Source organism: Colobus angolensis, unplaced genomic scaffold, assembly GCF_000951035.1.
Source record: "Colobus angolensis palliatus isolate OR3802 unplaced genomic scaffold, Cang.pa_1.0 Scaffold296, whole genome shotgun sequence".
NCBI classification, from domain to species: Eukaryota; Metazoa; Chordata; class Mammalia; order Primates; family Cercopithecidae; genus Colobus; species Colobus angolensis.
The window spans coordinates 2,202,737-2,222,401 of NW_012116221.1; the positions used below are offsets into that span (position 1 = coordinate 2,202,737).

The 19,665-nt window shown below is 44.6% G+C and overlaps 2 protein-coding genes across 2 annotated transcripts in view; both read left to right on the plus strand.

Moving 5' to 3' along the window:
• Positions 1 to 9,357, plus strand: part of FRG1 (FSHD region gene 1) — a 23,101-nt gene extending 13,744 nt beyond the window's left edge. The window contains exons 5-9 of the mRNA XM_011949305.1: positions 1,252 to 1,366; positions 3,620 to 3,724; positions 6,848 to 6,939; positions 7,962 to 8,072; positions 9,246 to 9,357. Coding sequence (XP_011804695.1) covers positions 1,252 to 1,366; positions 3,620 to 3,724; positions 6,848 to 6,939; positions 7,962 to 8,072; positions 9,246 to 9,282 — 460 coding nt within the window. The 3' untranslated portion in view covers positions 9,283 to 9,357. The remainder of the gene's footprint in view (positions 1 to 1,251; positions 1,367 to 3,619; positions 3,725 to 6,847; positions 6,940 to 7,961; positions 8,073 to 9,245) is intronic.
• A 6,859-nt stretch (positions 9,358 to 16,216) lies between these two features.
• On the plus strand, positions 16,217 to 18,382 carry DUX4 (double homeobox 4). The gene is given in 5 exon segments (XM_011949309.1): positions 16,217 to 16,339; positions 16,431 to 16,970; positions 17,216 to 17,945; positions 17,948 to 18,179; positions 18,181 to 18,382. Coding segments are annotated over 5 exon segments (1,827 nt in total).
• Positions 18,383 to 19,665: the final 1,283 nt, after the last annotated feature.

Below are 19,665 nucleotides of genomic sequence, written 5' to 3' on the forward strand. Positions count from 1 at the left end.
GTCAGGAGATCGAGACCATCCTGGCTAACACGGTGAAACCCCGTCTCTACTAAAAATACAAAAACTAGCCGGGTGAGGTGGCGGCGCCTGTAGTCCCAGCTACTCCAGAGGCTGAGGCAGGAGAATAGCGGGAACCTGGGAGGCGGAGCTTGCAGTGAGCTGAGATCCGGCCACTGCACTCCAGTCCGGGAGACAGAGTGAGACTCCGCCTCAAAAAAAAAAAAAGAATTCCTAGCCCTGATGACCCCAGTAGAAAAACTGCAAACAATCAGATCTCAGTGGAAAAATGGACAAGGGACATAACCAGATAATCTAAAAACTAAAAAGGAAAGGAAAAGAAAAACAATTGTTATTCTAGTTAAATACTAAAATGCAAATTAATAGGATACTGTTTTTTCCATATTAGGTTTTCAAGTATTTTTTTAAAGTCATAATGTTTAAAAAACAATCCGTAATACAAAACATACTCTTTTAATTTGAAGTAAGAATGTAAATTGAAACGCATTTTCTGGAAAACAGTTTGATGACATAAGAACTTTATAGTCTTTGATCCAGTTATTTCTAGGAATTTTTTTGAGGATAAATCAGTTTTATGTACAGAATAGTTGTAAATAGAACTATTTATAATATCAGAAAAAGTAAGTTTTAATAATTTATTATTGAACTTTAAAGAAGTATAATTGAAGAATGATGAATTTGGAAAATATTTATGTAATATATAAGTACAATGTTTATATTAAAAAAGCAAAATACAGAACTGTAAATTTAAAACTGCCCTGTCCAATATGGCGGCAAGTAGTCACATGTAGCTTTTTTTTTTTTTTTAAGGCACAGAGTCTCACTCTGTCACCCAGATTGGAGTGCAGTGGTGTGATCGTAGCTCACTATAACCTCAAATTTCTGGACTCAAGCAACCCTCCTGTGTCAGCCTCCCCAGTAGGTGGTATCACATGTGCACGCCAGCATGCCCAGCTAATTTTTTAAATTTTTTGTAGAGATGGGGTCTCACTGTGTTGTCCAGGCTGATCTTGAACTTCTTGCCTCAAGCAATTCTCCCATTGGTTTCCCAAAGCACAGAGATTACAGGAGTGAGTCACCACTCAGCCACATGCAGCTTTTGAACACTTGGAATGTGTCCAGCCTGAAAGTTTAGATATGTACACACCCACACACATACACATGTCCTGTTTTGATGTTCTGTAATTAATTTCCTCTCAGTTTTTAACTTTTATCTATCTTATTAATGTGCAGAATTGCCCTGAAATCTGGCTATGGAAAGTATCTTGGTATCAATTCAGATGGGCTTGTTGTTGGGCGTTCAGATGCAATTGGACCAAGAGAACAATGGGAACCAGTCTTTCAAAATGTAAGTGCTGTTATAGTTTATAAAAACTTCCTGTCAGTGTAACAGAAAGTCTGTAACAATCATAATATATTTAAAAAGAAAAAGTAGGGTGCAATAGTATAATACATTAAATTGGAATCAATCAATAAGAACATAGAGCCTTAAAGAGATCTCAAAATATAGTGCAACAAAAATAGCATTAGTACTTTTGCCCACAATTATTTCTCTATACCCTAGTGCCTAGATGTGGATCTCATTTCCGTTAAAGAACCAGTCAATTTTAGGTCTCAGAGTAGGAAAACAGAATAGTTCCTAAGTATCTTCTTTGTAGCAGAAATCATGGATATGCTTTCAGAAACATTAGAGACTGTAAATAAACAGTGGAGCAAGCTAAGACCAAGTTGTGACAATTTGTCCATGAAATAAATAATAATAGTTCATTGAAGTAAATTATCTCTAAAGGACTTTCAGTTCATAAGCTTCAAATAGTGTACGAAAAGATAGTTGTAATATAAAAGGAGAAAAAAGATAATATACTAATTCTTAATTTTAGTAAGTAGATAGTTGTAGTATATGGATGTTTTGTTAAATCTTTGTTGGTACAGAATACATAATTTCCTTTCTCTGTGTGAGAAGTAAAGATTGAACAAAAGTATGTGAGTGTTAAACAGTCCTTAACTATATCAAAAACAGTAAGGACCAGTGGGCACAAGCAAGTGGAAGATAAGCTCAGCCTTTGAGTAGCGCTTTGGTGGTATACAATCAGGAACTGAAACTAGGAACTCAGCAGTGTTTTCTAAGATGACAAATTAAACAAACATCCTCCCAGAAAGAGGTAATCACTTAGACTAATTTCCTCATCCCCTGGGATAAAATCGTAAGTCAGTGACTTGAAAACTATTTTGACCCAACTCATTGAGAAATGCATTTTTACATTGCAGCCCAGCACACACATATGTATAACTGAAGCAAGAGTTGTACTTAACAATACTTACTTGTTCATGTGTTATGCAGCTTGATATTTCTTATTCTCTTTTACCCCTTCCTCTGTGTGTCTGTGTGTATTCCTGTTTCTTTTTCCCCCCAATACCATTCAGGAACCACTACACTGATTTCATGACCCACTAATGTGTTGCAGCCCCTTTGAGATGATCCTACTAGTTATGATGAGATACTTCTAATAAAAGTTACACCAGTAGAAAAGGCCAATATATGGTAAGGCCAGGATGATGAGCTAGATAGTTCTAATAATACAACACTTTAGGAAAGTTCATTTCATTTTATTTTTAGAAAGGACACTAAGTTTCAAAAATTTAAATGAAAGAGGGTCTTAAAACTCTATTGCAAAAAAACTCAGCTGAATAATCTGCGGCACAGGTTTAAATCGCCTTGGACCACAGCAGCATGTTCCAGGGCTCAGCAGGCGCCATCCAGATGAGAGACCACCAACCCTTGCGACCTTGACCAAGAAATTAAATCCATGTTATCAGTGCTTTTTGACTGGATGTGATATAAGTTATATCACATATTTTATACATTTTATATATACATATTTTATAATCATTGTATTTGTAAATATTTTGTCTAAATGTTATGGTATTCCAAGTTTTCCAAAAGAATCAACCAAATACAAGTTATAAATAAACGTTATATTTGTTAAGAGAATCAAGCAAACCAAATTTATAACCCAGATTTAGATACAGAAGAAGATCAGTTTTTAAAGTTTTGTTTAATAGAAAGCACTGTAATACATCAAACATTAAACAACTAAAAAAGTATGTGAATGTGTATTTTCACACACAGAAGTCCCTCAGACATTGATTCTTAAATTGAAAACACCAAAGGCATTGTATATGCCTTTCCGTGTTTTCTAATTGTGAGGAAAATAAATTTGACTGAAAATGCTAATATTTGAATAAAGTGTGCATTCATAATTATGTTCTTGTCTTTAAAGTTAATTTTTCAAACTGAACTAAATCAGTTATATCACCGTAGATGTTTTAGGAAGGAAGTAATCCTACTTCATCTATTTAGAATTTAGCCCTACTAGGAAAATACACTAGGAATGTTTATTGTGGTAATACTTGAATAGTAAAACAATAGGTGATTTTGGTGTCCTTTTCTGCATGCTCATGTACTGTATTTTTCAGGTTTTCTCTAAGTTCTTTTCTGACTTTTAAATCAGGGAGGAAAAATTAATTCAGTCTAAACACAATGTTTCTTCTACAAGAAGTATCCTCATGACTCTCTATTTTGTTATTTTGTTTCACTTAGGGGAAAATGGCTTTATTGGCTTCAAATAGCTGCTTTATTAGATGCAATGAAGCTGGGGACATAGAAGCAAAAAGTAAGACAGCAGGAGAAGAAGAAATGATCAAGGTAATCATGACATTTTATACAGATGACTACGTTCACACATGCAGTGTGACTATCTCTTTAAAATGTTAAATCATCATTTACTGTCACTTTAAAGGTTTAGTTAATAGCTTTTTATAATGTAGTGTTTCAAATGGACTCGTTTTTTATTATAAATCCCATAATTGGTGGCTGGTTTATACACTGTGATAGAGAAGTGAGTGCATCTAGGAGCTGCCTTGCCGTTTTCTCCATGGATTAGTATCTTTTTTTGAGTAGTTCTACATGATCTTTTTAGGCTTTCGTTTTCTTGTTTTCTTGCTTATGTTTTAAAATCTAATTTTTAAAATAGATAATACGTACACGTGGTTCAACATTTTTAAATAAAAGCGCATGAAGACATCTGCCTGCCATACGTCTTACTCACCTGTGTCCCAGCTCCTGTTGCTATCTCCTTCCCTTTGTTTTGTTTTTTTATAGCCTCCTAAAATTTCTTTATGAACACATGCATATGTTTATAATTTTCAACTGTTTTACACTAAAGGTTGCCTCCTGTATAGTCTTCTAGACTTTGATTTTTTTTTCCTTAAAATTGTATCTTGGAGAGTTTTCTACTATTAGTTTGAATGTAGAAAGTTTTCTCTTTTTCTTGCTTTTCCTTTCTTTTTCTCTCTCTTTTTTAACAGCCACATAATATTCATTTTAGGGATGTACCTTAATTTGTTTAGTCTCTTATAGATGGAAATCTAGGCTGTTTCCAGTCTTTTGCTCGTATACACAGTACTGCAGTATAAAACATTGAATATGCATTCATTTGTAGATGTGCGGGTGGACCTGAAGATAAATTTCCAGAAGCAGAATTACCAGGTCAGGGGTATATGCATTTGTATTTACGTAATGCTTGAGCTTCTGTGATGAAAATCACTCTATGAAACATAAAAAAATCATAGCAGAACTTCTGAGGCTTTAGCCCTCACATTTTAAAAATATTTTTATTAATAGTCTTCTTTGCATTAGGAAAAACATGAATCACGTAAAACATGATTTTTATTTTAGTTTTACAATTTGTGTGTGTCACTAAGCTGGAAATAAAAGTTCCTTATTCCAGGCTAAATTCCCTCATCCGTAGTCAGGTGCGTTATCCATTGCACCAGGCACTGGCCTGTTTCCTCCCTAATCCTCCTCTTTGTTTTATATCATTGTAAAAGTTACACAGACATCTTCATATCAAGGTGAAATTCTAAATAATACTGTTAATATAACCTAGATAAATCAGGTAGTTAGCTGGAATTTGATGAAAACATTTAAGGCTTAATTTTTTAGACTCAGCAAAAGCCAGTGATCTTTAATGATAAACATATATGTATCTAAAGAACAACTCCCTCCTTCTTGATACATGGTTTTTCTGTTCCTTGGCATACCTTCCCGGTAGTGAGCATCCTGAACCTTGCTTTGTCTGTCTCTGTCGGGAATCACAGGTTGCATCTAGTCTGACCCAGATTTGCTCTGTGAGGCTTTGTGGGGGCCGGAGTGGAAGGCTCTAAGAGATGGAGGAAATACCTTTTCTAAAATGCCCTTCATTCTTATAATTAGAGCATAAAAATTTATGTTACATTTTTCTCTACTACCAGTATAATTTAAAAGCCTCTATCAAATGTCTGTACGTGCTTCTTGTTAGATTTCCAGTCATATGTTTGATTTCTTTTTACAATAGTCTTGATTTCAAATAATTTCAAATCTAAAGTGCAAACAATTTCAATCTAAAATGTAGGTATTATTGTTGGAGAAGTGAAATGTTAGTTATATTTTTTCATTGCATGTACCCGACACATGCGTTGTAGTCTCGAATCTCCATAGTACTCCTGTGAGGTGGATGTGAGCTCAGCCTTATAGACAGGAAGACAGCCTCTGACCCTCGTTAGGTCCTCGTGGTTTTTGTTAGTCAGTTCATGGAAATCACATAGTGATTTCAGGGTGTGGTAAAGACAGGATGTGTACCCAGGCCCAGCTGACTCCTAAGCCACTCAATATTTCATAGCACATTGGTTCTCAGGAAACAGGTCACTGGGGAAATGCAGATGGATTTGTGACTTACCTTTAATTTTATTTATTTATATTTTATTGTATCATGTTTATTTTTCATCTGGATATCATCACAAAAGTGTTATTGAAGGCAACAATTGCAAATATATGTGCAGTGCTTTGCACTTATACAAAGAGACAAAGATACTTATACAAAGATTGTGTGTTTCACTATTTAAAGCAGTTTTCAGATGAAATGCAAAGTTTTCTGGGTCTCTGGTTAGTCAAGTACCTGGAAGCTCTGAACAGTGATTATTGAGGACTCTTTTCCTTTACCATTTATTTGCAGGCTCTCCTAATCTCTGTCAGCTATTCACCTTTATGACCTTGCCTTATCTACCAGAACACAGATCCCTCTTACTAGAGGTAGCATTGTGTTACAGGCCCTAGCAGGGAATGTTTTCAGGTCTTCTAGGACCTCTCTAATCAAAACTGTCACAAAGATGTCATTGGCACAAACACGTTGTTTGTCACTGCCAGTTGCCTGTTCTGTGGGCGATCCTAATTGTTGAATGCAGATCAATTAACTTATGACATGTGATAGTAAATATCTGTCCAAACTTTGGAGGATGTAAGAAGTTAGTAAAAGAGGTGGGTTCCAATTAATTAAAACCAAGTTGTGTAATGTTAAAAGTTTTAATACATTTGGTAATAGTCTGTGTGACATAAAATAGTGATCTTAAGCTTTCAGTCTGATAAAATGAACACTTGTCTACTAGGGATAATTTGATCCCAGTGTATTCACTTGGAGGACAAAATTAAATTAGTTAATGATTGCTTTATTGCCTAGCAGGATCTGATGTGTAAAATGTTTTTGAAATAATTTTGTCTGTAGTGTTTCTGACCCAAGGGCTGCGGAGGAAGCTTGTGGTAGCAGCTACTCATATAGATTATATATGTGAAGTAAAAACACATAGCCAAAACCTGTCTTTTTCTGAATATAGTTGATCAGTTAATTTTTTCTTCTGCATAAGAAATCATCTCGAATGTTCTTATGTGATACGTAAAGTGGGGAAGGTGGAAGATAAACATGTAACCCATTGGATTCTCTTTTCCAATATCTAGATTAGATCCTGTGCTGAAAGAGAAACCAAGAAAAAAGATGACATTCCAGAAGAAGACAAAGGAAATGTAAAACAATGTGAAATCAATTATGTGTATGTATTCTTTTCCTTTTAGACCTACGGATTTGACAGTGAAGTGCTTCTCAAAGTGCTTTCAAAATAAATTACCTAATTAGTTGGGGATGGTGGTGCATGCCTGTAGGCCAAGCTACTCGGGAGACTGAGACAGGAGGATTGTTTGAGCCCAGGAGTCCAAGGCTGCAGTGAGCTCTGATAACCACTGCATTCCAGCCTGGGTGACGGAACAAGACCCTGACAAAATTAAATTAAAACTGATGGACAAGAAGAGGCAACACAATGTAGCCTCTGGGACAGAGCCCTGAGCTCAATGCTGTTCTCAAGGCTTCAGTTTTCCAAATCATCATACCAGCTCTCAAAGCTAACATCGTGCGGGTTAGTCCATCTCCCTGAAGCTAACGTCATGCGGGTTAGTCCATCTCCCTGTTCATTCATAGAATGGGTGGGATGCCAGTCAAAGGCTGTGCTATGGCCAGGACACAGGGGACTCCAGCCGGCATGCCCTGATAGAAGTGGGGCCTTGTGGTTCTTCCCAGTCAATGAGTGGCCCTCCTTTTGAGGGGTCATGGAGGTCATCTTTGTGGTTGAAAAGCTCCAGCTTATTAAAAAAATACAATGAGACATTTTTTTCCCCCTTCCCCAAGACGGAGTCTCGCTCTGTCGCCCAGACTGGAGTGCAGTGGCGTGATCTCGGCTCATTGCAGCCTTCGCCTCCCAGATTCATGTGATTCTCCTGCCTCAGCCTCCTGAGTAACTGGGACTACAGGCACACGCCACTATGCTCAGCTAATTTTAATATTTTTAGTAGAGATGGGATTTCACCATGTTGAACAGGCTGTTATCAAACTCCTGACCTCAAGTGATCTGCCTGCCTTGGCCTCCCGAAGTGCTGGGATTGCAGGCATGAGCCACTGCCCCAGCCTACAATTAGACTTTTTTAATAAGTAAAAAAGAAATTAACAGTATTTATAAATTTAATAGTAAATATGTATAATCGGAGTTTGAGGTATTTTTCAATGAAGACATTTTCTTTGCAGAAAGAAATTTCAGAGTTTCCAAGACCACAAACTTAAAATAAGTAAAGAAGACAGTAAAATTCTTAAAAAGGCTCGGAAAGATGGATTTTTGCATGAGACGCTTCTGGACAGGTAGCTATTTATTTACTTACTTCCACTGTTTTCAGTAGCAAATAGAAATGGCGTGTAGAAAACCTATGTTCTCTTAAATTACTATAGTTTTCACATTTTTGTCTTTAATTTCTAATTTATGAATGTGGCAATATTACTTAGAGAGGACAACGTAAGTTTGGGAAAAGACTGTCAAGAAAGAATATCTAAAAATTATAACTGATTCGAAGTATATACTTTAAAGAAATTCAGGTTTGACTGTATCTGCTTTATAAATTTACCGTTATCTTTTTATAACTGTTGGAACCAGAGTAAGAAAGAAGCAGTTTGACTAATATAAAAATTATGTGGATTCTGTTAGAGTAGTTCAGGTTCCTTAAAATAAGAATAGATCAGCTAAAAATCTAAAAGCTACACAAGTGAAATTGAAGCAGTTTTACTGTAAGATTTGGAAGAGTGGAGGATGTTTATCATAGCACACTATTAATATTTATTACTCTTCCTGTGTGGATAAGTAATGTCCTAGATTTACAACATCGGAAAACAGGCAGAGGTGTTTAGCTCTGAGTGTCCAAGTAGAAATCAATTAAGTGCCAGATTTTGATGATCACCAGCCGCTCATTCAAGTCCTATGTTGCAAAGTTACTCTTACCCTTTTTTTACATTTCTTCATAAGGCAATGTTTAATTACATATTTTCTGTTAATTAGCTGGTAGACTTCATACCTAAAGTCAGTACATAATGTTAAGAATATTTTCCAGCCGAGCAAATGAATATGTATCTAGTTGAAAGAAATCAAGAAGAGAATATAAAATATAATCAGGATGTAGACTCTAAAACGGAGTAAGCTCTATGTCCTGTAACTTTTATCACTCCTAATAATACAGCATTCTCACCCTATTGAATGGAAATTTAGAGCACCCTTAAATTCCAGAATAATTGAAGTTGCTAATGTGGATTGAAAAAGCCCTTAGGCAACGTTTATTGACTGTTAGGAAATAACTATTATAAGATTAGAATCCATTTTTTGTAGAAACCAAATTTAAAAGTATACATATTTTAATACAAGTGTTGTGGTAATATAATAACCAAAATTGACCACACAGTTTTAAAGCTTTTTATATTTAGTAGCAGTTGAATATATATGGCATGTTTTACACAGATTAATTTTATTACTTTTCTTTGCTTAAACAGGAGAGCCAAATTGAAAGCCGACAGATACTGCAAATGACTGGGATTTTTGTTTCTGCTTGATCTTTTTGTGTTTTTTTCTGAATAAAATATTCAGAGGAAATGCTTTTACAGAGTTCTTGAGTTGTTGTGAAATTATTGTTTAACTAGTAACTAGTTTAACCAAGATTAAACAAGCTTAATCAAGATTCTTCATGGATGTACTTTTTAGCTAACTACAGTTTTTCACATGGAAGTGAAACCTACAGTCCACACTTAATGTACCACAGAATTTCTTTCTGGATTTCCTGTCCTGAAGCATGCGGTGTACTAGAAACCAACTCTTCCTGCGTTGCTTGTGGAATCTGTCTTACTGGATCATAATCTTACTTTACTTTATTCAATAGATGCTTGATCAGCGCCTTTCATAGGAAGTTAGAAATTCCCAATCCAATCAACGAGACTTTGATTCTGCCTCCGAAGCACTACCCAGATCACAGACTGTCCAAATGTCAGAACTAGGGGGCCAGGCGGAGAGGACAAATCATGTTAGGGAGTGGGACCAAAAGTGGAAACATTACAAAACAGCAAGTAGGCTCAGAGCGGAGGGGAGATCAGTGCTGGGGAAACTCCCTGCTGAGGACGGGTCAGCCACAGTGGGTGTGGATGGGAAGCTTTTGTCCTTGTGGGCTGGAATGGAAGCTGAAGAAGTTCAGACGCTAAGTGTTGCTTAGGTGTGCTTTGTTGAAGCCTGTCTCTTTCAGAGTTCCTGAACACAATACTCCTGTGGCATCTAATCCCAGTGAGTGCTCCACATCCAGGCTGTGGATCAGATGTCACGGGAAATTCTGCCTCAGGACTGAGGTTGATTCAGCATCTGGATGTTGTCAAAAGTCCACGTTGTGTGCTGGCCTAACCTGAAAGACCCTATCTGGTTCTAGCCTTTCAGTTCCATCAGCCACCAAATGTAGAGTTACATGGCATCTGTACAAGCTCAGTAGCTGAGGCACGGGATCAGGCCTAGAAAGGAGCTTTTGGAGCGTTTGTTGCAGGTCTAGCTCCAGCTTGGCCCTCCAGTTCCGATAGCTGCACTTTGTCTCATCGTGGGTTCTGATCCTTGGATTGGGAACAAAGGAACTACTCTGATCCCGCAAAGCTGTGGTTCCTGTTCTCAACTGGTGACTATTTTGCCTCCCAGGGGACATTTTTGGTTTTCACATCTGGGATACGGTGTTAGAGGGTAGAGGCTAGGGATGCTGCAAAGCATGTGGCAAAATCCTGTTCCACCCAGAACCTAATAGTGCGAAAGCTGTGCAACCTTCCCACCCAAGGGCTTGGTCTGTTCCTTGCTTTTGCCAGACAGTTCACATTTATCTGCAAAAGCGTCTCCAAGGGACCTGCACGTTTCCAGTGTCAACTGCTGAGACCATCCGTGGAGACGCAGGCTCAGCAGGCCTAGGACTGGGCTCCACATTTGCATGTGAACAAGTACTCCGGGTCATTCGGAAGCAAGCGATACAAAGCACACATTGAGGATCACCGCCTTCACGAGACTGAATCTTGCCTCCCACTTGGTATCTGAGACCATCTGCCTGCTGACTGGTTTTCCTGGCACAAACATTCTGCATGTAGGCACGGTGTGTTCTTGGACTCCATGCCACCTCGTTCACCCTCATGTTCCCTCGGTTCCTGACCCCAGTCCAGCGAGCAGAACTAATTACAGATCTTGACAACAGAAGATACAGATTTAAAATAATACATTGCCTATTCCCGCCGACTTTATCCACTAGTGAAGGAGGACAAGTGGACAAATGGAGAGGGTAGGTGGGGTCTCCATCCCTGTTTCTCCCATTCTGCTTTATACAAACCCCAGCTAGACCACTGGGAGAGCAACAGGGGTTAAGAACCACTGCATCTAAATATTGTCATCTGGTCCACTCTTCTTCCATCTTGAACACAAGGATATCATGAGTTTTGTTTAAAGCACTACTGAAACCAAGATAAACTCTGGCTTAGGCCCCTGACAGACCAGCCTAGTAATCATATCAAAACCGAGATTACCTAAACGCACTAACCAAAGGAAAAGCTCCCACACCCCAGCCTGTGACTGCTCACATTTTTCAGATTGAATAATTTCAATTGTATTTTAGGTTCATTGACTCTTTACCACCTCCAAGCTGCTCCTGAAGACAACTGATTATTATTTTTTAACTTGGAAAACTTTCACTTCTAGAATTTCCACTTGAGCCTTTGTTATTGTAGTTTTTCTTCTCTGCTATGATTTCCTATCCATTTATTATAAGGGTTTTTGGGGTTTTGATTTTAGTAAGAATTATAATAACTACTTTAAGAATCCACAATAATTCCAACATCTGGGTCATCTTGAGGTCAGTCTACATTGGTTGCCTTTTTCTTTGAATATGTTTAATATAAATTAGTATAAATGAATATAACTGGTGATTAAAATAATGTGTTTGGCTCCACGTTTCTGTCTTCTGCCTTCTGTCACTGATGTTTTATTCCTATCCTCGTTGTTTTCTATACTTTATTTTATTACGTCTTTTTCTGTCTTGCGATTTGAAAACCGTATGACGCATTGTAATGTTTTAATTTTTCTAATTTTTTGCTTTTAATTTTAATTTTATTTTTTAGAGAAGTGCAGGTTCACAGCTAAACAGAGCAGAGAGTACAGACTTCACATATGTCCTTTTCCCCACACACAGCCTCCCCAGGACAGCTTCCTGCCTCACAGGAGCGCACCTGTGACAACCAGGACCTACCTTGACCCTTCATTGTCGCTCAAAGCTTACAGTGCACATTCACGTTTCCTCTTCATGTTGTACGTTCTGAGTCTTGACAAAAGTACAATGGTGATGGGATATTACTCACTGCTAACAGGAGATGATCTGTCAAGCCACAAAGCAGTACAAGGAGGAAACTTAAATGCATGTTGCTAAGAGAAGGAACCAATCCGAAAAGTCTACATACTGTTCGATTCCAATTATATGACGTTCCGGAAACGGTGAAACTGGGAACAGTAGGAACATCAGTGGTTGCCATGAACCAAGGGGAAGGAAGAGACGGATACACAGAGCACAGAGAATCTTCACGGCAGTAAAACCATTCTGTATGATGCTATAATGGTAGACATACACATTTGTAAAAATCTACCTTAACTTTTAATCTTTTAAATTACGGTGTTTTTTGTTGTTTTGTTTTTTGTTTTTTGTTTTTCTGATGGAGTCTTGCTCTGTTGCCAGGCTGGAGTGCAGTGGCACGATCTCGGCTCACTGCGACATCTGCCTCCTGGGTTCAAGCGATTCTCCTGCCTCAACTTCCCGAGTAGCTGGATCTACAGGTGCCCACCACTGTGCCCGGCTAATTTTTGTATTTTTAGTAGAGACTGGGTTCACCATCTTGACCAGGCTGGTCTCGAACTCCTGACCTCGTGATCCATCTGCCTCAGCCTCCCAAAGTGCTGGGATTACAGGCGTGAGCCACCGTGCCCGGCCGTTTTTGTTTTAAAAACTGCAGACAAGCTGGGTGCAGTGGCTGAAGCCTGTAATGCCTGCACTTTGGGAGGTTGAAGTGACTGGATTGCTTGAGCCCAGGAGTTCAAGACCAGCGGGGCAACACAGTGAGACCCCATCTCTACCAAAAAAAAAATTATTAAAAAAACCTGCCAGACATAATGCTGCATGCATGTAGTCCCAGCTACTCCAGAGGCTGTGGTAGAAAAATCACTTGACCCAGCAGTTTTGAGGCTGCAGTGAGTTATAATCACACCACTGCACTCTGGCCTGGGTGACAGAGTGAAACCCCATCTCAAAACAAAGAACAACCAAAAACCTACAAGCACCCCTCAGAGATAGTGTGGGTTTGGTTCCAGACCACTGCAATAAAGCAAATCTTACAATCAAGTTAGTCGCACAAACATTTTGTTTCCCAGTGCTTATAAAAGTTATTCTTAAACTATATTGTCTAATGACTAATAATTAATTATTAATAATTAATAGCATGTCTAAAAAGTGTGCACATAACTTAAAATACCTAATTGCTAAAAAATACTAATGAATATCTGAGCCTTACCAAGTCATAATGTTTTTGCTGGTGGGGATCTTGCCTCTGTATTGACGGCTGCTGACTGACCAGCATGGGAGTTGCTGAAGATTGGGTGCCCGTGTCAATTTCTTAAAATAAAACAATGAAGTTTGTTCCTTTTACAAAAGATTTCCCTGTAGCATATGAGGCTGTTTGACAGCATTTCCTCCACAGTAGAACTGGAGTCAACCCTGTCAAACCCTGCAGCTGCTTTCTCAACCAGGTTTATGGAATGTCCTAAATCCTTTGCTGTCATTTCAGCAATGTTCATAGCATCTCCACCTGGAGTAGGTTCCATCTCCAGAAAATATTTTATTTCCTCATCCATAAGAAGCAACTCGCCATTTGTTCAAGTTTTATCATGAGTTTACAGCAATTTCATCTCATCTTAAGGTTCTAATTCTAGTCTTGCGATTTCTACCGCATCTGCAGGGACTTCCTGCACTGACATCCTGAGCCCTCAAAGTCATCCATGAGGGCTGGAATCGACTTCTTCCAAACTCCTGTTAATGTTGATATTTCAGCCTCCTCCCATCAATCACAAATGTCCTTAATGGCATTTAAGGATTGCTATTAAGGACATTTGTGATTCACGGGAGGAGGTTGAAATATCATGAAAGGATTAACGGTGAATCCTTTCCAAAAGGTTTTCAATTAAGTTTATCCATATTCATCAAAGAAATCACTGTCTGTGACAGCTATACCTTTACAAAATGCATTTATTATTTAATAATAAGACCGGAAAGTCAAAACCACTCGTTGATCCACTCCTTGATCCACAGGCTGAAGGATAGATATTGTATTAGCAGCCATGAAAATAACATTAATTTCCAAGTACATCTCCATCTAAGCTTCTGGGTAGCTAGGTGAATTGTCAGTAAGCAGCAATCTTTTTTCCTTTTTTTCTTTTCTTTCCTTCTTCTTCTTCTTTTTTTTTTTTTTTTTTTGTTGTTGTTCTTAGTCTCACTCTGTCGCCCAGGCTGGAGTGCAGTGGCGCGATCTCCGCTCACTGCCAACTCCGCCTCCAAGGTTCACGCCATTCTTCTGCCTCGGCGTCCAGAGTACCTGGGACTACAGGCGCCCACCACCACGCCCGGCTAATTTTTAAAAATATTTTTAGTGGAGACGGGGTTTCACCGTGTTAGCCAGGATGGTCTCCATCTCCTGACCTCATGATCGCCCGCCTCGGCCTCCCAAAGTGCTGGGATTACAGGCGTGAGCCGTGCGCCCTGCCCATCCTTTGAAGTTTTGAAGCCAAGCGTTGACTTCTCTCTAGCGATGAAAATTCTATATCTTCACTAAGCTTAATCAATTCTAGCTCTGGACTTAAAGTGAGAGACGTGCAATTCTTCCTTTCATTTGAGCTCTTTGAGGCCACTGTGGTTATTAATTGACACCCCAGCAGGTGTCACCCTCCCTCCTCTATCGAGTTCACCCACACCGGGGCGTGGGGAACGGGCTTCCCGCGCTCCACAAGCCCTGCGCGCCTGGGGCTCTCCCACAGGGGCCTTTCGTGAGCCAGGGAGCAGGGGCCGTCGCCCCGCTACAGCCCAGCCAGGCTGCGCAGGCAGCAGGGATCTCCGCACCTGCCCCTGCGCTGGGGGCTTTGTGTTGGGTGCCCTGGCTCCTCCGGAAGTGGGACTGTCTCACCCTCAGACTCCTTGGTGGCCTCCGCACCCCAACAAATGACAGGAAGACCAGGCTCCGCAGCACAGCAGCCTGCTGGGCGCGTGCTCGGTGGGTCAGCCTGGGCCCGCTAGAGCTGAGTCACAGGACCAAGGTGTGCTTGCGCCACCCACGTCCCAGCGGAGTCGCTGGTGGGGATGGAGCCCCAGGTCGCCAGGCCGGCGTGGGAACCCGAAGACAGGGCAGCTCCACAACCCCGGAGGCCTCCGGGTCAAGCACAGATGCAAGCCGTCCGGCGCCCTCCCAACCGCTCCAGGAGCCTCAGCGCTAGTCTGCACTCCCCTCCAGCCTGTTAGATGAGCTCCTGGCGACCCTAGAGTTTCAGCAAAAGGCACAACCTTTCCTAGATCTGGCGCCACTGGGGGAGCTGAAGGACGTGGAACAACCCGCTCCGCTGGAACCACTCCTCAACCAGGAGGAACACCGGGCTCTGCTGGAGGAGCTTTAGGACGCGGGGTTGGGGCGGGGTAGGGGCAGGGCGGCGGCCTCTCCCTCGCGGTGAACCTCTGGCTCGGTATGGAGAGGCGTCTCTTCCCTTCCAGCTGACCTGTCTAGGATCCCTGAGTTCCAGGTCCGGCGAGAGACTCTACTCAGAGCAGGGCTGTCATTCTTTCCTGAGCATCCCGGGGATCCCAGAGCCGGTCCAGGCACCGGGCGGTGGACTGTCTACCGTGCAGGCGCGGGTTTGCAGGCTGCAGGCTAGGCTTTGGGACCGGCCCAGGCGGAGCTCTCATCCCATCTCCCCCGCCCGCCCCGCGTTCTTCAGTGGGTTGGGCGGAGACCTCCATCCCAGGAAACACTGGCCCCGACAGCCGCCAGGCCTGCTCTCCTTTCCGCGTCTCGCCACCTCTGCCTCTTCCGGCCACCGTCACTCGCCTACCTGTGCATCGCCTTGGAGAGCCTGACAGCTAAACGCAGACCCGAGACCCCGCGCAAACCGGAGTGCTGCCCTTTCTACGCGGGAGGGAACGCAGGCAGAGGTGGGGAGAGGAACGGAGACAGGGAGGGAGCGATGGAGGGAGGAAAGAACGGATGGACGGAGGGACCTTAGACGGGACGGAGGGATAGAGAGACGGAGGGAGGAAGGGAGGAACTGAGCGAGGGACGGAGGGAAACACGGAGGGAGGGAGCAAGAGACAGAGAGAGGAGGGCAGAGAGAAAAGCCGTCTTCTGCCTCCGGGACCTGCAGGACCTCGCACTCCGGGAAAATGTTGGATGCCCAGTGCGGGCTGAGTGCTCGGCTCACAGCCGCGTCGGCCTGCGGGGCGCTCACCGGCCCTCCGGATGGCCAGCCCGGGTCACTTCATCCTGGAGCAATTCACACGAATTCCGTCTCCCAAGGAATGAGCGAATTGCCCAGAGAGCAATGAGCCGAGACTCCGACTCCGGTGATTGTCCATTTTCCATCCACATGGTTCACAGATGACACAGCCCCAGATTGGGCTTGCAACAGAGCGCGAGGTAGATAGTCCCGTCCACAGAGGAGTCGCACTCAGGCCGACTGAAGCGTGGTTTGGGGTTCCACCTTCCTTTGCCCTCTGCAAGGGGGCCTGTCGCTCACGTGTCTCTGGCCCCCAAAAGCGTGATCATGTTGACTGTTTGTTTTCCGAGCTCTGTGGGGACCCAGAAACCTCCAGGGAAGCGTGGAAAAGCAGCACCTTGTCGGTGCTCTCCTTTCCAGTTTCCAAATCGGCCACAGTGGAGACTCCCCACGTTGCAGGAAACAGGAATCCATCGTCAGGCTGTGACGCATGGGATGTTTCTTTTCTCTGTGGTTTCGCTCTCGTTTTCTACATGAAAATGAACAAGATCCACACACCTGCGTGTGTGAGACTATCACGGCGTCGGCGACACCCACCGGCATTCTCGCCTTCACGGAGAGGGCCTGGAAAACTCAAGACTGTCATGGAGGTTCAGGTCCGCACTCCACCCTTCCAGGGTGGTTTCTCCCTGAAATCGTGTGTGAGCCCAGAGAGAAACTTCCAGTTTCCGTAGAATTCTGGAGAATCCAGAGAGCCAGCCCCAGAAGCCCGCCTTTCCCGGCCGATCTGGCCCCACCTCCACCTGCCACACAAGGCCCTGGTCCTGTGGTTTCTGGCTTCGGAGGGCGGGCTACCCATGGCCCTTGGGTGCTCACGCATATTCACGAAGGGGTGAGGCTGGTGGTCTTTATAAGGGCGCTTATAAAAAGGTCTTTATAAGCGCAGAGGCCAGCTGAGGTGCACGCGAGCCGCCGGCCTCTATCTGTCGGTGAAATTCCGGCCAGATGCCCCCCGCGAGGCTCTCCCCACATCTTCCGACAGCCGTTTCCCAGGAAGCCCGAGGACGAGGCCGGCGAAGGAGACTCGTTTGTAACCCGAACGAAAAAGATGCCCTGCCAGCGTGCTTTGAGCGGAACCCCTACCCGAACTGGCCAGAGAGACTTGACTTTTGAAGTCCGGGATTCAGATTTCGCGTCAGAATCGAAGGTCCAGGCGTCCAGGCCAGGGTGGCAGGAACCCGCGCACGCAGGCGGCCTGTGCAACGCGGCCCCGGGGGGTGCCACCCTCCTCCCTCCTTGGTCACCTTCACCCACACCAGGGCACGGCGTACAGGGGGCTTTCGTGAGCCAGGCAGCAAGGGTCGCTCCTGTGCTGCAGCCCAGCCAGGCTTCGCAGGCGGAAGGAATCTCCCAAACTGCCCCGGCACGCGGAGATTTTGGGTTTGCTGCCTTGGCTCCTTCGGAAGTGGCTCTGTCCCACCCTCAGACACCTGGGTGACCTCCGCCTCTGAACAGATGGCAGGGGGATCAGGACCCGCAGCACCACAGCCTGCCGGGCCCTTGCTGGGTGGGACAGCCTGGGCCCGCTCAGGCTGGGTCACAGGGCCACGGTGTGCTTGCGCCGCACTCGTCCCACATGAGTCCGCACTGGGGCTGGGGCCAGGGTCCCCAGGTCGTCAGGGCGCGTGGGAACCCGAAGCCGAGGCACATCTACCTCCGCAGCCGGTGCCCACGGAGGCCTCTGCGTGGCAGAAGCAGATGCAAGCCATCCAGGCGCCCTCCCAACCTCTCCAGGAGCCGGAGCGTTCATCTGCACTCACATCCACCCTGTTACACCAGCTCCTGTCGACCCCAGAATTTCAGCAAAAAGCACAACATTTCCTCGCAACGGAGCCAGTGGGGGAGCTGAAGGACGTGGCCCGCTCGGCTGGAACCACTTCTCAGCCAGGAAGAACACCGGGCTCTGCTGGAGGAGCTTTTGGACGCGGGGTTGGAACCGGGTGGAGGCAGGGCGGTGGCCCCTCTTTCGCGGCGAACCTCTGGCTCGGTGTGGAGAGGCGTCTCTTCCCTTCCAGCTGACCTGTCTAGGATCCTGAGTTCCAGGTCCGGCTAGAGACCCTACACAGAGGAGGGCTGTCATTCCTTCCTGAGCATCCCGGGGATCCCAGAGCCCGCCAAGTACCCAGAGATGGGCCTTCTACTGCCCTTACGCGGGTCCAGAGGCAGCCGGCTAGGCTTTGGGACCACCCCAGGCAGAGCTCTCAGCACATCCCCTCGCACCCCTCCCCGCGCCACCCCGCCCCGCCCTCCGCGTTCCTCAGTGGGGCAGGCGGAGACCTCCACCCCGGGAAACACAGGCCGGGGCAGCGGCCAGGCCTGCTCTCCTTTTCGCGGCTAGACTCCTCTGCCTCCCCGCTCCACCCTCACTCGCCCACTCGTGCCCCGCCAGCCTCCTCGGCATCTCGTGGAGCGCCCGACAACTAAATGTAGACCCGGAGATCTCGCGCAAACCGTGGTTCTGCCCTTTCTAGCCGGGAGGGAAGCCGGGCGGAGATGTGGAAAGGAACGGAGACAAAGTGGGAGGGAAGGACGGAGGCAGGAAAGGACGGATGAACGGAGGAAGCTTGGAAGGGATGGAGGTAGGGAAGGAAAGAAAAGGAGAGGAAGAGAGATAGGGAAGGAGGGAGAAGGGGAGGTATAGATGGAGGGAGAGAGGGAGGGAGGGAGAGAGGGAGAGGGAGGGAGGGAGAGAGAGGGAGGGAGGGAGAGAGGGAGAGAAGGAAGAACAGAGGGAAGGATGGACAGAGGGAGAAAAGGAGCAAGAAACGGAAACGAAGGCAGAGAGAAAAGCGGTCTTCTGCCTCCAGGGCCAGCAGGACCTCGCACTCCGGGAAAATGTTGGGTGCCCAGTGCGGGCTGAGTGCTCGGCTCACAGCCATGTCGGCCTGCGGGGCGCTCACCGGCCCCCCTGATCGCCAGCCCGGGTCACTTCATTCCGGAGCAATTCAGACAATTCCGTCTCCCAGGAAGTGAGCGAATTGCCCAGAGAACAATGAGCCGAGACTCCGGTGATTGTCCGTTTTTCATCCACACGGTTCACCGATGACACAGCCCCACGTTGAGCCTCCCACAGAGCGCGAGGAGGCGGATAGTCCCGTCCACTCAGGAGTCGCACTCAGGCCGATGAAGCCCGGTTTCGGGTCCCACGTTCCTTTACCCTCTGCAAGGGGCTCCGGCCCCCGAAAGTCTGATCGTGTTGACTGTTTCCCGAGCTCTGTGGGGACCCAGAAACCTCCAGGGAAGCGTGGAACAGCAGCGCCGTGTCTTCGCGCTCCTTTCCAGTTTCCAAACCGGCCACAGTGGAGACTCCCCGCGTTGCAGGAAACAGGACTCCGT